We start from the raw sequence: 18,514 nt of genomic DNA on the forward strand, positions 1-18,514 counted from the left end.
AACATTACTTTTCTGCCTCTGGATAATGTGCATCTTACTGTTAAAAACATACTGAAACCTTGCTCTCTACACATTTCCTTTATGTGCACAAAATCCCAAGGAAATAACAAGACTGCACATTTACAGAATGGGTTCCATAGCAAGAATTAAGCCTGGATAGGCTGTAGTAATATCTTTAGATAGAGTAATACATTCATGAAAATAATAGAATTGTAAAATGAAACAACTAAATAAAAAAATAACGCTGGTGGGAATAAGTTTCAGAGTATAGTTTAAAAAATCAGCTTCTTAACAAGGACAACAAATAAGAGGCTTTACAATAAGCTTGTGCATCTATGAGAGTAGGCTTTGACTGAAAGTAATTCTTTACCTGGTGGCTGTTTTTGTAATTGACAAAAACATAAAAAGAACATTTCAGACAAAGGGCTCCAAAAAATATTCTTCTCCTTGAATGCATTCCTGGTAATGGTCTTATTCACTTACATTAGTGGCAATCATGAGTTGTTGCCAGTGTCTTTCTCGGATAGCAGGGTTTTGCAACTCAGTCACTGCTCTCAGAGAGGTCAACATATTCTTTACAGTGGAATCCAATCCTGTATATGCATCCCAGCTTCGAACCTCTTTATCTAATGTTCTGATTTCCTACAGTAAAAAAATAATTACAGAAACAGGAATCAAATAATTTCATAATACTTCTAAATTTTTAAAAACATTCTAGGAGATTATGGTGAGGCAATAACTAAGTATGTGACAAAAGTCTTGATATGCTCCTATTTTAGTTAAACACTAGCTGAAATACCTGACATTGCCTGGGAGGAAAAAAAGTGTTTTTTTTTTAAATTGTTTGAGAAAAATAATTTTAAAAAGCACAACTTTAAAAATAAAAATAAATTAACAAACAATGAAGACTCGCTAATGTGGATGTATTGTTTACTGAAGTGCCTTGTTATATACAATGTTTTTAGTTTTTCCATCATTAGCCAATATATAAAGGTTCTTAGGAGTTTGTACCCTTGAACATGCCACATAAAGTTGTCCATGTGAAAAACAGGCTGTGTCCAAATTGATTCCATCAATTTTCAATGATTGTGCAAACGTTCCGAGTGTCAAGTGGATAATAACAAACATACAAGACTGAATCTTCAATTAGTCTCTTCCAATTGAAATTCTTTTACAATCAATTAAACATTAAATATTTTACCTATATAAATAAATATCATAAGGTAAATATCATAGCTATATTTGTTTTATACTTTACCATCGATTTTGATAAGTTAATTAAATTAGTTTTTAATTTTGAATAAAAAATCCTATTTTTTTTTTTTTACGAAAAAATTGTAACACCAACACGTTAGCTATAATGTGAAACAAATGACATTTAGCTCATTAATGAATAAACAAAAATCGCAAGGAGAACTGCTGAATGCACAAAATAAATATTGAATGTTTATCCATCCATCCACCCATTATCCAACCCGCTATATCGCAGGGTCACGGAGGTCTGCTGGAGCCAATCCCAGCCAACACAGGGCACAAGGCAGGAAACAAACACCGGGCAGGGTGCCAGCCCACCGCAGAGGATGTTTATGGTAGATAAAAATATAATTGCTTGCTTATCTTGTATATAATATAATAGATAAGACTATTTTAATCAAAATAGAATTGGGAAATACGTTCAAAACAGTGTAAAAACGATGGGAAAAGCGAAGCGTTTAAGGTTTTTTGACAGATTAATTTTTGTTTTATGGTGTAGTAATAAGCTTTTACATGCAGAATTTTTGACAATGTAAAAAAGTCAATTAAATCACCATATATTTCGCTCCATAAGATGCACTTTTTTCCCTCAAAAGCGGGAGGAAATGTTTGGGCGTCTTATGTAGCAAATATTGCATCACAGACCATGATGTGTATTACCTTACAAAAGTCGACATCCAGGGATAGATGGTGACAATCAGCTGTTAATGGCGATAAAACTCGCCGTTACATTACAGGCATTCCCTCGCTGCTTGGAGGAATATTAGACTCATTGACTCGGCATCTAATCCTTGCGTGTGCATGAGTTACGAAATGTAAACAAAGGCAAGATGTATCGACATCTCACGAGGGAGTGAAGCAAAATACTCAGAAGACGATGCTTTGCATATTATCGCTGAGTTGGACTCTGATTTTTCAGAATCTGATTTTGTTTCGAGTGATCAGGAGATCGAGCAAGAGAGAGAGGAACTGGCATTTTCGCACATGATGCGCCTACGGCAAAGTTAATGTGGGAGGAATACCCTGACATTGATCCGTGCGAGCCAAACTGGCTACCAGACTTCACAAGACAGCATGGCTTGCTGTTGGACACGACAGATTACCAGCCACTGGACTATTTCAGGCTGTTCTTTTCTGAGGCTGCCTTTCAGCTACTGTCACACGAGACAAACAGGTATGCAGAGCCATTTATTGAATCACAGGATGCGCTTACACCGCATTCTCATTTTTCAAAGTGGAAAGAAACCCACAACAAAAGACGAGATTAAGGGCTTTGTGGCATTACAAATAGAGATGGGACTAGACTGGCGATATAAACTTCAGGGAGCATTAGTCCCCTTGTGAGAGGGAAGCATGGAAGCAACCTACTAAATGAGTAGTGAAAGGCATGTGGTTTTATTTTTGAATGATACATGGCATTCTATTGGCTGTTTCTGAGTAATGCTGAAATATTACTTAAGTTGAGAACAAACCTGATAATTTTTTTTATGAATTTATAATAGTTTGGTCTGTGTAATGACTAACAAAAAGACTTCCTGGAAAATGTAACAAAGTGAAAAGTACGCTATTTGACGAATAAATATAATAGGGTAAAAGTAAAAGTAGCCCTAAATTAAATTTCCTCAAGTAAAGTAAACATGTACTTAAGTAAAGCAAATAAGTAGTTGCACTTTGTCACTTTACACCCCTGCCAAGTAGTGTGATAGTAAACAGGCCTTTAGGAAGCTTCAAATCAAGTTTTGATGTTATTTTGGAGAATCTATGTGAGCTTGTTGGGCTGAACAGCCATTTCTCCTCAAAATGACTCTAATTTTCAACAGCAGGAAAAACAAATAGATGAGTAACACTTATGGAATTGTAGCACAAAAGGATAATCCTGGTGCTTCACAAAATACTGTCATACATAGTCAAGAACAAGACATCGGAAGAAGGTGCAGCCTCAGTTGATTTGCAATTTCAAATTGGCCTTGCATGTGTGAGCTTCTTGCAATTGTTCTGCCAAAAGGAAAATGCAGAAAAAAAATCTCCAAAATGCCACAAGAAAACCCTAGCAGCTCGGTTCTATGGTAGGAAAGCCAACAAGTCTGTTCAAGAGTTTTTAAGGTGTGATTCCAACCTTGGATAGCCACAAAATTTCCCAGTGGTAAATATTTAGCTTGTGTCAGTGATGAAATTAGAGGTTGTCCACTCCTGAGTTACTTCCTATGAAATTTTAGCAACAGTAAACAAACTACAGTACTGGCACAAGTGAAAAACAAAATGGTGCCAAAACAAGATGCAAAATATTTCAGAAGAATTAAATAAATGCTAAATAAAAAAAAAAACATTACCAGTTATTTTAGAAAACTTTAAAGTACACAAAACCAATAGAAAAAAACATAAAAATATGACATTAAAATAGGAAGAAGGGTCATAATGAACTAATTCATAACAGCAATAGATTGGTACCCTGTCCATAGCTTGTGTTAGCCTACCATGAATGGACAAACAATATGTATACTGTAGTACTTGATACTTTTTTGATGAGATGACTGAATGTTTACTCAGTATGACACTAATGCCATATTATGTAAAGCAGTAAACAAATGGATAGTACACCCATATGTTTTAAAAAGGAAAAGCTGGGTGTCATGGTGCTATTCTCTATAGGTATAATGTACATTGCATAATTAACATTATTAACTTTAACAATATTATTTGTTTGTATAATAAAATGAAAAGCAGTTTTTACAAAAGGAGTAATTAAGATGTGCTTTATTATTGCAGTGAAAGAATTCTTTGGTGAGAAATAAAATTAGTCTAACTATATGATTTATCATATTTACAGTTATCTTCAATATTCCCCAAATAGGGCCAAAAACACAAGTAGAAAGGACTTTATTTTCATTAAAAACAAATGTGTATCTAATAATGTATATATGATTCTTATAAGGAAACTAAAATACTTTTTTCCCTTGGGTAATGTTAAGGCTAAAATCCAAATGTGTTAAAAACAACTTAAGCAATATAGTGTAAATCAAACTAAAAACAAACTTTTATGCAGCGTTTATTAATTCTTAATGCTGGCTGTCAATTACAGTACATCCATAAAATGGTGAAGAACAGACCTGAATTCTATGTCACTGGTTCTAGCTTTAGCTCAAATTATATGTCATGTTCCATTAGGAACAACTTAACTACCTCTTTCCTACAGAGCAGAGAGCAGGTGATTATTACAGTACAAGATTGAAATGCATGTATGATTGAGGGAACTACTATAGTAAAGTGAAAAGTTTTATTTCCTGAATAACAAGACAAAAAAGGAATTGTTAACATTGTCTATTAAATTTGCACATCTTATTGGACTGTAAATGAGTTTGTTTTTAATACAAAATACTGTGCAATAATGGTGAAACATCCACTCATCTATTCCATGAATCCATCTATTCCATTTTTTTAATAAAAGGAACAACTCACCTTGGCAAACCTCCTTAGTTCCACATCAAGCTGCTCAACATTAATATTTTTCCACTTCGTCTTAGTCCAGTCTTCAATATTAGTCTGCATATATATATAACAGACACAATTACTTAATACAAGAAGATAATGTTTTATTTTAGTTGAACATGCCATTTATCTGAAAATACATTGCCAGATCAATTTTCTAAACTTTATGATATGGAATAAAATTAAGCAAGGTTGCATAATTTTAGAATATCGGCATTGTACTTTTGGTAATAAAATTCTGAAGCCGTGAATCCCACTTCCTACTTTGTGTTTGTACTCCATGATCAACAGCATGCACTGCTATATTGAGCAAGTTATATTTGCATGCTGTTTGCCAAAAAAGCATCAAATTATACCTTTTACACAATTTTGTAGGATCTTTGTTTTTTCCTTTACAAGGTTCCTTGCTTTGAATAAATGTTACTGAAAAATCTTGCTGTCAAGTCTCTTAAAATTCTTTAAGTAATCTTTCTAAAGTTTTAAAGAAAAGCATAATTATTTAGGGATATTGAGCTTTTTAAGGTATGATTTAAGCTAAGAAATTACAGTCTTGTGTTCACCACAGATGGCACAAATACATTCTTAACATGTGTTAGAAATGATATTTAAATTTTTTACATTTCACAAAATTCAGCTAGCTCTATGTATGTAGATTTAAGTGCACATATGTTATTATAGACCATACAATTACACAACACAAACCTGGAAAATTTAACTGAACTGTTCTTGTGTAATTTTTAACTTCCAATTGGTAGTCTAACATGACAGAGTTAGCGTGGGACCGGATCTTTCTTTCTTTTGATAACTAACATTTTAAAATATTTTTAGGAAACATAAAAAAGATTTCTTTTCAATTTAATCATTAACTGCTTGAGTGAGGTAAATGCTGAATGAATGGAAATTAAACTAATTTTGAACTCAGAAAAACAAAGATTGTTTTAGTGTATGATAATTCTGCTAATGGAAAAAGAATACTGATGACTGGTAACTAAAATTCTTGCATTTTAGCTTAACTTTAAACTTTTGTACTATGTTTCTCTAACACAAACTAAAATTATACTTGTCATACTTAATATTTTCTAAAATCTGAAATTTTCACTTTTGAAATATTGAAACATTGAACCTTAACAGACAGTTGATTTGTTTTAAACAGAAATTGCTATGGTATTGCTTTATTACCAGGATGCTTATATTGTTTACATATTGCTTTGTAAAATTAATTGAAAACACTGTAGCAATAACCATAAAAAAATAAAAACAGCATGAAATATGTTTAATACCCATATCATTACAGTAACATCCAGTTAATATTAGAGTCTAAAGTAAAGGTTTAAATCCCCACTTAAGAACTCTGCGAATGGCAGAGTTTTAACCTGATACAGGTTAAAAAATAAATAAAAAACTGTAGGAAGCAGTGCTATTTGGTCTCCAAACTGTGTGACTGTCTATTGGCAAAAACTAAAGATTCATCATTTTAGTACCGAGTTTATTTTTACGGCTGCCATTGAGGCAGTTTATATAATTAAGAACTTTTAGTTGTTAACTTTCTTTGATACACTGTCTCTTCTCTGTGATTTGTCCTACATTATGGAAATAATTAGAATAGTTATTTAATATGCGCACGATGTAGGAAAAAAATGAGTACTTGACCTTGGTTCAGGGATGTTATATGGAGTGGTGTATTAAAAATACTGGCACTAATTTGCTCACAATGATACAAAGCATTTTGTCTGTTAAAAGGAATCTGCACTGAACTTCCTGTTTTCTTTTTCCCTTACTTGAAAGCACTTGACTACACACCTTTAGCTGCGTACCAGTAAACACATTGTGCTTTACACTTCCAGTGTGCTGTTAAATGCATAATAGAGGATTGAAGGATGCAAAAAGGTGTTTAGGATTTGTACAGGATGGCATAAAAAAAAGAGTAGACAATCCATACTGTAAATGTCGTTAAAATTATATTAGTAAAAAAAAAATCAAAGGTTATATTATACTTGAAATGTTAATTTTGTTATTAGTAGAGAATGCTCTTAAAAAGTGTTACTGGCCATTTTAAAAATTGAGCTGAAAATGGTCTGTACAGATGGTACGGATGGCAATGCAAAAGTTCTGTGCACAGTAACATTTTCATGAAAACTAACCTCAGCGCAGCAGCTGTGATTTTGTTATATTCTGCACTATGGTGTCCTTCAATTCTTCCAAGGTTTGCATGTTTTCCCACTTTCTCTCTTAATGAACCCCAGAGGTAAAAATCACTAGAAAATAGGTTTGAAGAGTGGTTCAGTGACAGACCTGTCCTTGCCTCATTGAATGTGCAGTGTATTTTGGCAGCTTATAGGACATTGGTATGGTATGTTGCTCCACCTTGCTGGAAGATGGTATAGGTCAGTTTGCTTGGAGTTAATAGTTCCACAAAGTCAAAAATAGTCTCCTCAATCCTATATTCTGTGTGTTGACCTATCCATACAAATTAAACCAGTTGTCATTGGCCTTAAAGAAAAGAAATCCATCCCCTAACTCTATTATGCCTGACACGTTATATTCCAAATCGTAACCTTAGATCTTCAAATGAGTGTCTCCTTATAATTCCAAAAGCTAAACTTAAAAGAAGTGGTGAGGCGGCCTTCTGCTGTTATGCACCTAAAATCTGGAATAGCCTGCCAATAGGAATTCGCCAGGCAAATACAGTAGAGCACTTTAAAACACTGCTGAAAACACATTACTTTAACATGGCCTTTTTATAACATTTTTTTTGTATGAATATGTGCTATATAAATAAATGTTGATTGATTGATTGATTATAAACTTGGTCAAGATTAATTCAAAGTGTGTCACGTATCTCTTCTTTATTCTACAAGTCAGTGATGATTTCCAGGGTGTGGATGTAAGGATTTCTTGGTTTTGGAGCATTACTCATGAATTAGTTGTATTCCACTTTTTCACCAATTGCTGATCTGTGTATTTCACAGAAGAACTTGCAATGGGATATTGCTCAATGAATCTCTTACGTTTTGATTTCTATGTGCTTGTCTGAACATACATCTCTGCGGTTGAAATATGCTCTCCAATGAATATTCCATCTCAGTAAACACACAAATAACAGAACTAACCAAATTAAACCCTACCCATGGGGATTTTCTGTTAGCTTTACCGGACTCACAGCATCAAATACCTGAAACTGATTCCCTGCCTGGTGACTATATGTGCAGAACTTACAAGCTTAAATATCTTAAAGAGTTTTGAGTAGGTAATCCAATTTCCTTTTATTTTGGAAAGATGTCCAGGTGATATATGTTTACCATGCCATCAGAAAAAAAATAGTATCTTTGACATTTCAGGGCTCCTTTAAAACAGGTTTCCTGTTTATGGTACTTATAGACAGGAAGTTACATACCCTCACAAATACAATAATATCCCAAAGCTCCTTCAAAAGATATATTTCCTTTCGGCACTGTTTGAGGTGCCTGCAGTCTGGAACTGACACTTCAAAAAGATTACAAGCCTCTTGCAATTCTGACATTTGCTCTTCTAGAATTGTTATCTTCTCATTACCCTGGAAATATAACCATAGCAAGCAGAATAATTGTTTAAAGCAATATATTTCAATTTAAAACAATTCATGAAACTTTTCTGTTATAGATGGGACAGCAAGAAAGTTTTTAAATAAAATATCAGTTTAATTTTCTCATAAAATAATACAATATTGAATGCTTCCAATGAAAAACATTATATTTATTTAATACAGAGATTAATCTATAGCAAAACAATTGTTGTAAGTATACTGACAGATGAGAAAAAATATGCCACATTATCCAGAAAGCAAATGTTAATAAATTACCATATATACTCACGTTCTCCTGTGGATAAGTCAGGGCTTGATTTTACTGTATAATTTCTGGTATTTTAAAATGTTGGTCATATAAATAGAATGCAGAAAACTCATGCTATTGGTCCAAGAGATTATGATATGCTAATGCCCAGCTGAGAAAGTAACCATGGACCACACTACCTTTTTTCGATATATTGTGCCTATGTGACCACACAGTAATACCTGAACTATTCCAAAGTGACGTTTGCACTGTTTTGTGTTTTTTGCATCTCACACCCTCATAAGTCTTTATTGTAAGAGCATCCCTTATCTATGATGGAGCATTCGATCAGAAGAAAATATGAAGCTGGTTTTATATTAAAAGTCATTGAAGTGGCAAAAGAAACTGGTAACTGCGCTGCTGCAACAAAATTCGATGTGTCTGAGAAACTGGGGTGAGATTCGAGGATGCAAGAAGATATAAACATCTATACTAATAAAAGGCAAAGCCCTCACTGACTCACTCACTCATCACTAATTCTCCAACTTTCCATGTAGGTAGAAGGCTGACATTTGGCAGGCTTATTCCTTACAGCTTACTTACAAAAGTTAAGCAGGTTTCATTTCGAAATTCTACACGTAACGGGCGACAACGTCCGCCATGTTGAACTTTCTTATTTATGGCCCCATCTTCACGAAATTTGGTAGGCGGCTTCCCTGCACTAACCAAAACCAATGTACATACAGGTACTCGTCGACTTATGACCGCGATTGGTTCCGACTGACTGGCTATAAGTTGATCTGGACGTAAGTCGGCCTATGTTAAATAAAGGTAAGAATATTAGACTGGGTAATGATATTGTAATCATCTTAAAGTAATATTTTATTAACATTTTCTTACTTTCTAAGTCAAACACAGCATACTACAGTACAATTGGCTTAATATGTGGAAAACATACAAAAATAAGAAATACTGTACATTTAAATTCCTGGCACCACTGGTACTTGGCTGCGGGTTGTTGATACTGCCTTCATCAGGCGAGGCTGCGGACGGAGTGATGGGAGGAGTTGCTCTTTTCATAAACATAGTGAGCTTCGTCTGAATTGTTTGTTTTTTTTTTCCTCTCTTCATAAATTTCGCAATAAGGACAAAATGTGTCCTCTCTGGCGCGTTCCTTTAAAGCAGCGCTTCCCGATTGGGGGTGCAAGCAAAGGGGTGCGAGCAACTGTTGCTGGGGGTGCCAGAATCCATCGAGGAAGAAAAATGAAAAACAATATTTGTGCAAAATCTTAATTTATCTATCCATTCCTAAATAATTAAATGGACAGGCTATTTCGTATCAGTGCAGTACGCTTTTTGTTAAAACAGATGACTTCCGCTCTTACGCGCACTTAGTGCTGCGTGGGTATTATGAACTATGATATGAACTCATTTTTTCGTACTTCTTCTCAAACCAAGGTGGTGCGAAATCGGACACGTCCGTCACAGGGGGTGTGAGGGTAAAATGAATCAGGAAGTGCTGCTTTAAAGTCTCGAACAGACTTCTAGCCTTCGACTGTATTGTAAAGAGTCTTAACGGCGTCCGCTTTGAATCTGATCTTCCTTTCAAATGTCTAACAATTTCTCCATTTCATGGATGGGCCCGGTACGTTGCTTCGTAATCACTGTTGATAGCAAAGGTGCAGAACCTTTCACACCTTCCCGAATTCTATTTTTGTCCTTTAAAATAGTCGACACAGTAGAGTGTGATAACTTCATATCACATGCGATCGCATTCACTTTCTTTCCTCCTTCATACTGTTTTATCATCATCATTTTGGTGTCTAGATCAATGGCCGTTCTTTCCTTTTTGGCAGGCTGAGGAGTGGACAGAGACAATTTCCTCTTGGTAGACATGTTAGGGGTATATTATTATATAAAACTGCCAAAACAACAAGACACAAACACACGTGGGGCAACACTGCTGCGTATATTATTACTGCTGCGTAGCGAGACTTGGGACTGCGGGAAACAGGCACTGCCAACAGCTGGCGGGGGAAACTGTAGAACACGTTGTAAAGTCGACCAGTCGTAACTTGCATAGGTTGTATGTCGACAAGTACCTGTACTTATTTCGGTGGTATGACGCCACTGTCGGCCGCCATATTGAACTTTCCAACGTCACTAATTCTCCAACTTCCCGTGTAGGTAGAAGGCTGACCCCATCTTCACGAAATTTGGTAGGCGGCTTCCCTGCGCTAACCGAAACCAATGTATGTACTTATTTCGGTGGTATGATGCCACTGTCGGCCGCCATATTGAACTTTTTAATGGTCTTTGTTACTTATGGGCCTATCTTCAAGAAATTTGGTACGCGGGTTCCCAACGCTAACTGATTCCTACTTACGTACATATATACGTCCATAGCCTGCAGCTCCTTCACGTGTGAGGCGGCGTTGGGCCCCCCATCCCAACGCCTCCCACGCTGTTGGCTGCCTGCCTATATAAGGCCGTCCATCGCTCCAGTTTCTACATTCCCTTCGTTGCTACGCCTATGGGATTAACGTCTCCCTGCTGATAATTACAGCCTTTTAATTTAATCCACGGCTTCTCCGCTGTTTTATTGTTCATTTATTACGATTATAGTTATTATTTAGGTATTTTAGACTTACTTTACATTGTTCAGGTACCCATTTCCTTTATCATTCCAACCGTACCCCCATTAACATGTCTATCGAGGTGATCACCAACGATCAAAGAACTGTCACTTACCGAGTGGTTTGCCCGGAAATGGCACCTTTTACATTCTCTGTGTTACATATTGCACGGCCGTGTCAGGCTCACTCTTGATATCCGGAGGAACATTGTGTCTTATGTATTGAATGACTGGGACAGGTTCAAGGTGTGCACTGATGACGGTACATGAGATAATTATACTACACAGGAGCACTATAAGAGTGAAATGCTTAAGCCCTTCACCTATGGATCTGCATGTAAGTTGATGGCTGCCGCTGAATTGTTCGGTTGTTGCTTTCAAGTGTACCGAAATGCCAAATATTTTATACCTTTGGACAACTGCTAATGCCTCTTAAACATCTTAGATTGACAGGTGACAATTTCATTAGTGGACACTTTGATGTTTATGAATGTTTAAACTCTCAAAAACTGGATGTGAAGTTATCGATGAAGCCGGTTGTATACTTACAACGCTTGACAGATGCCGAATGTCTCTTCAACACAAGTCCTACAAATACTGTCGTAATTGAAACAAACTATGAAACTCAAACCGATTATGACAGCAGCAATCCAAGCTGTGAGATTTGAAACAAGATTACTTTTCACATGGCCAACTGTACGTTGCATGCTCAAGAGTAAGCTCAGCGTACAGCTTGGTCATATTACAACTGGAGGGCTGAACTCACAATGTGGTATACAAAGAGATCCATAACAAATAATTATTGGTATATTCTCCCTCAGTTTAAAAAGGTTTAATTTTCTTCTTAATAAAAATTTTAAGGCAGTACTTCGCTCCTGCGAAACATGGGTATTTTGCTAGTAAATAAATAAATAAGTGTTGCATTTTTGAACAGGCGTATAAGTTGGGGTCTGATTTTATGATTGATTTTTAGGGTTTCAAGACCTGACTTAATTGCGAGTATATACAGCAAGCAAAACCAATTAATGGCTAGATTTTTTAAAAATCATCTTATGCATTTTGCAAGTCAGAAAACCCTCACTAAGTAACATTTTCTGTACATTTCTATTATAGTAGTTTACAAAAACTCCAAAACACATTTTCTATGGACACACATCTATATGTTCAGTATATAAAATCTGTAATTTATACTTTTTGTATGAACACACTACCAACACATTATACAATGTTCCAACAGTGGTGTAATATTTATATTAAAGTTCACATAAAAGAAAAACACTTTTAGTAATGTAACAAATGAAAGAGATGCTAAAACAATACAAAAAGACTAAGACCTTACCTTTGCTAAGAGAAAATATGGTTTGTCTGCATTGTAATTAAAAGGTGCTTCCATATGAAACTGTTCTCTAAACTGGACTTGTTTAACCTATTGGATAGCATAAAATGATAATAAATGGGACAACAGCACTAAATTATTTGAAAGAAATACATTTTTTTCATATGAAACATATTAACTCAGGATTTTTTTATGATGAAGGAAAAAACATTAAGTAAATACATTTTTACAACATATAACAAATTTTCATGTTATTAAGTATACCTACCTGACACCAGATACTTCCATTTATCTTTAGAACCAGCTGCTTAGAACCATATCAACTCAACTGTGTCATTTTTACAAATTATCTGATGATGGATCTATGAACATCTAAGGCTAAGGTGAAGGCTCTGTCAAAAAACCTGGCTGTGGGGTAATACTTCACAACTTTCAAATGAATATATTATTGAAACTATAATCAAAGAAAACCAGATGGCATGAAAAGGGAAACTGGAATATAAGAACATTAAGAGATAGTAGGAATGTTATGCTCCAACAGAAGTAGCTGATCTACAACAACAACAACAAAAATTACATCCTTAACTACATTCCTATTTAAAAGCAGTAAAAAGGAAGCATATTATTATTTTAAGGGGGGGACATGAAAGCCAAAACTGGAAGACAGAAATAAGGATTGAAACACATCATGGGTATGGGTCATTTCATGTCAAATCAACCGATATTCCAGAAACTCCACACACCTCGGACTCAACAAATTGTGAAAAAAACTACCAAGTGTACCCTTGTTATACAGGAGACACCCTGTAAAATTATTCTGATATAAGATCAACACTTTCCAAGAAACAGCCAATTTTGTGAGGCGAGAGGGGTGTCAAATTTAACATGACTTTATTTTTTTATTAATTTCACAAGACCATATTTCAAGAACTAAACCACTTAGCTGGCTCAAATGTTGCATACTGGTACATTTATAGGTATAGTACGTAACAAAATCAAAATGTTTGGTACAGATGACACCACTTGGTAAGAGCAGACCTTCAAATATGGAAAAAAAAAATATTTTGTGTATTTGGTTTTGCAATGTTTAGGCTTTCAGAAAGCATAATTCTAACTGATACAGCCTGCTGATTCTTTCTATTTTTAGATACCTACACAGGGCTTTTCAAAAACTTATAAACAAACAAGAAACTGCATCACTGTTTGACCAGCAGCACTCTCAAATGAAAAAAAAACATGTTATGTAATTTTTACACCAGCTTAATGCACTGTGAGAATGTCCAAACATTTTTAACATTATTTTCCTGTAGCCTAAATGGTATTTTCTTTCTCAAAAAACAACTCTTACTTTGGGGTTCTTCCAGAGGGTCTTAAAGTGGAGAAAGACAAACAAACTGTGATTGCATTCACTACACTGTTGGCACGCAGACTTATTCTGATAAACTGGAAGAACCCAAACTCTCCTCTTTTAAGTCAGTGGGAAACTGATGTGTTATATTATTTAAAATTGGAAAAAATCAAATACTCAGTTAGAGGATCTGTGCAGACTTTTTTCAAAACATGGCAGGATCTAATCAGTAATATTTTGAAATGATTTTATAAAGCACAGAGAATTTGTTGATTTAGGTATTTTTAAAAGCCTTAAATTTTACACCGTTTGGCTTGCTCTCTCTCTCAAGGGTGGGGATCGATCTGTTCTTAGCATAATTCTTTTTTTTTTTGTAAAAACTTGATTGCTATGTATTGATTGTAATAAAATTAATAAATAAAAAAAAAACTCTTACTTTTCTTATGTGAATCTTTCATTTTTATTTTCCATTCTAAACATGGGTTAAATTCACCGTTTGTCAGTAATGATAACCATCAAGTTCTTCATCACTAACTTGGGTACAGGATTAATGGACAAAAAAATTATTACCAAAGGCATATTAAACACAACACATGAACAACAGCTACTTGATTTATCATTAAATACAACACTAGTTATAATGAAATGTTAAGATCTTGGTACTGAAGCAGCAGGAATGTGACCCATTTCATTTCTGTTTTAATTGAAGTACAGAGTGTAGAGCATCTTTGTCTTTGAGATCAAGATGATACTGACTCCCACTGACTGTTGTAGGTGCACTAAGCAGTGCAATGACACACTGTAATGGCACCCAACAAATATCGCCTCTAGATGGCCAATGGAAAAACTATGCAGGATAGTTTGCATGCATGGAACATAACAGAATGTCTAATTCCTCTTCACTCTTGTCACAAATCCCACCAATCCAACGTTTTTCATCATACATGAACCCAACATAGGCTCTAATAGTACATTGGCCTAATGTGAGGGACACATATGATCCATCAGGAGTGTGATCATGAGAGGGCATGATTTCAGCTGCTTCACTGTTGAATATTCGGACAGTCAATTGACTGTCTTCACCAGACACCCAGCTGACTTTGAGTTTGCCATCTTCTGTACAGATGTAACAGTGGTATTCTTGAGCACCACCAGCCTAGGAGAATCACATTCTCTGTTCAGCAACATGAGACAGGATTTCATCATTTGATATAAAAAAAAAGTTTGACATTTTTGATAACTTACTGATTGAAAACTCAATGATTAGCCTTATTGACACATGGCACATTCAGCCTATGTTTGAATAAAAAAGTAAAGTCTGTGTTTTGAGAAAGAAGGGTCAATGTAGAATACATGAAAAATGTTTAAAAATTATCTGCACTTTCCCACATACCGTTAGGGTGCTCTGAAAATGAAATCCAAAATAACTTTTTGGATTTGAGAGGTCTTCTATTAAACCTTGATACAGTTACTTTTCTGCTTATTCTTTTTCAGAAAGCCTTTATGGTTATCTGAATAAGGAAAATAAATCAAGTATCTATGTTGGTTACAAATGTGTGTTTCTGAGGTCTAAACATAGCTAAGCAAAAACCCAAATTGAATTTTGGTTAGTTTCAAGGGGCTGTTTTGACCAGGCAAGGTCATCGGGACCAAATGTTTTAATTTTGTCACATACTATACTAATTAATGTAACATCTTGCAATGTCTAAGCCTGCTCAGATGGTTTACTCCTTGAGCTATGGACTTGTGAAATATGATGAAATAATAAGGCCGGATAAAATCGAAACCCCCCTCACCTTGGTAAACTTTTTCTATCTTGGAAAGTACTGATCTTACATCAAAATAAACTTGCAGGGTGTCCTCTGATTAACATGGGTATACCTGGTAATTTTTCAACAATTTTTTGAGTCTGAAGTGCATGGGCCATTGCTTGATTTGACATGGAATGACCCATATAAAAGGGGCAAGATTACTAATGCAACACATTTATTGACTAAACAATTAACTAATTCACTATTCACAACCTAGTGAGAGGAGGGACTGTTTGCCACACCATACTAGTTACATAACTTAAAACAAAGTTCATTACATTTCTGTTAGTAGGAGATTAAAAAGATTTCTTGTAAATCCCAAGAGGAAATTGATGTTTAATGAAAAAAAAAACAAGGCAAAAGGCAACAAAAGGCAACAACTAACAACAGCAAAAAAGTCAAGCAACAAAAAATAATGTAGAAGTGGATAAACAAGTAAAATGGAAAAGTTAAAATATAAATGAACAGGCTCAATTAGCTGATGACGCAGCACAAAAAGGAGATTCTAAGGTGATATCACTAAAAACCATCAAAGAAGAGGTTTATAAAGGATTGACCAATTTAGGACAAAACGGGTGAAATGTTTACCACAGAGGATTAATAATGATAAACCAATCCAGGACAAATGGGCTGATATGATTACTGAAAAAGAGGATCAGTTGAAGAGTTAGATTGATCATTTTAAGAGGTCTTAAATACAGACAGCAAACAAGAAGAAGGAGAAAGGTGATTCAAAATACTGAAGAAACTGACAAACCCATTAATCTTCCACCTCCATACCTGAAGAAATTAATGTACCATTAAGACAAATAAAAAATGGAAAACCTTCTGGAATGAATAATATATACAGATCCTGAGGTGGCGAAAACAGACACAAAGTTGCAGCTATTCCATATATTAATTGCCACAAATCTGTATTTAGAAAGGAATTCCCGTTGAATGAAAAAGGAGTATAACTGTAAAGCTTTCAAAGAAAGGCAGAATTGCAATAAGTGGAGGGGCATAACTTCTATTATGAAAGGTACAATCAGTTTTCCAAAAACACTGTAGTTGTGTTGATCTCATGAATACCCTACAAATATTTTGAAACAAAACAGTAACTTCTTCCGTTCTATTTTGGCAAACCTTTAACAGAGTAGGCATGCCTTCCAATAATTAAATATCATTAAAGATATGTATGAGGATTTTGAATGCCAAGTTTTGTATTAGAGAAGACTTATCAAACCAATAAAAGTAAATGCTAAAATATGGTAGGGATGTATCCTCATTCCAATTTTATTTCTCCAGGTGTTAAATGCAGTCAGAGGAGTGGTAGACAAAAGGAAGAGAAGAGTCCAGTGAGGCTTGAGAAATTGACAGAAAGATCTAGATTTTGTAGATGACATTTCAATTATATAGAACATAAGCTAACAAAACTAAAGGATGATGTTGAGAATTCTGGGTTGAAGATCAATTGGAATAAAACCAAAAAAAAAATAGAGTAACCTTAATCACAGAAAATACTGTAAATTGGAAATTGACAGAAGTAGATTGAACATCATTGATTGATTTGTCTAACAGTTGCAGGAGCGGCTGTCAATAATGTGACAAATCCCATTAGAAAAGCAAAAACATAATTTTCATAGTTATGTTCCTTTTGGAAAAACAAATCTCTACAGGCACTATAAAATGCATAAGGTTTAACAGCATTGTGAAGGGAATTCTCCTTGATTGTTCTGAGATTTAAAAGGATAAAAAGAAGATTATTCACCAGTTACAAACCTTTATAAAGTTCTGTTCGAGTCAAATCTTACAATCAAACAATATAGTACTTTATTTGTCCCAAGAGGGAAATGTAGTTTTTTATACAAGGTTATGGCATAATATAATATGAAATGAAGACCTATGAAGTTGAATGAGTGTATACAAATACAAATAAGGCAAAGGAAGTGGAGGTGAATACACCACAATTTAATGGCATCTAATGAAGCCATTGCAAACCCTGCACTGGAGAGAGACCTGCAAGGTACAAAGAATAGGTATACAATAAAAGTGGACTTTGTGAAACAAATAGTAGGAAGAACTTGGTGAAAACTTAGAGGTCTAACCAGCAAAAAAGCCATTGCCCATGAATGCCCTATACTCCAATGTGGAACTAAAAAGAATGGAGTGATGAAATGCCATTGTTTTCACATATGACGCTGCGACTAATTAAGAATAGATTTATAGATTTACAGCGGTCAATTATTTGGGAAAACTACGTATAGTTTAGAATGACCACTCTGCATAATTATAGTAAAGAATAATAGACATTAACATCACATTTTCAGAAATAACTTGAAAAATAAATCTTACTTCAAATGCTACACATTTCTTACGAATCAGTGAGACTTCAGCAGTTTGAAGAGGTGCAACTTCATGTTTCACTGAAACAGCTATTTTCTTAGTGTTATTCCATTTTTCTGGCAACTCCTACAATCAAAATTAAAATATGTATTCTGTAAAAATCAGGCTCTGGCAGAAAATGACAGATATTCTTTTCCTGAATGAATAATTTTAAGGAATAAAATCTCAAAATTGTATAAGTGAGAACAGAATTGATCAGGCCACTCATTGAAAAATACAATTATGGACAAAATTGCTCAAAATATATATGCAGTTTTTTTCTTAGAAATTACCCAGCTATATGTACTCCAAACCTGTATGGGAACAATTAAGAAAGAAATGTCCTAACTGAAATGTATGTTGGATTTCAAGAATAAGAAACATCTGCTGAAATATAAGATACTCTAGGCGTCCAAAAATGAATCACATTAATCAAAATGTTCAAATAAGCAATGAATATATTTAAAGGTG

General features: G+C 34.7%; 1 protein-coding gene across 1 annotated transcript in view; it reads right to left on the reverse strand.

Moving 5' to 3' along the window:
• Positions 1–18,514, reverse strand: part of LOC120515473 (dynein heavy chain 11, axonemal) — a 331,373-nt gene that overhangs the window by 216,484 nt on the left and 96,375 nt on the right. Inside the window, exons 19-23 of the mRNA XM_039736528.1 lie at positions 18,014–18,130; positions 12,524–12,610; positions 8,135–8,293; positions 4,711–4,794; positions 484–642 (exon numbers count right to left, since the gene is read on the reverse strand). Of these exons, the coding sequence (XP_039592462.1) occupies positions 484–642; positions 4,711–4,794; positions 8,135–8,293; positions 12,524–12,610; positions 18,014–18,130 (606 nt within the window). The remainder of the gene's footprint in view (positions 1–483; positions 643–4,710; positions 4,795–8,134; positions 8,294–12,523; positions 12,611–18,013; positions 18,131–18,514) is intronic.

This window comes from Polypterus senegalus, chromosome 15 (genome assembly GCF_016835505.1).
Source record: "Polypterus senegalus isolate Bchr_013 chromosome 15, ASM1683550v1, whole genome shotgun sequence".
Taxonomy (NCBI): domain Eukaryota; kingdom Metazoa; phylum Chordata; class Cladistia; order Polypteriformes; family Polypteridae; genus Polypterus; species Polypterus senegalus.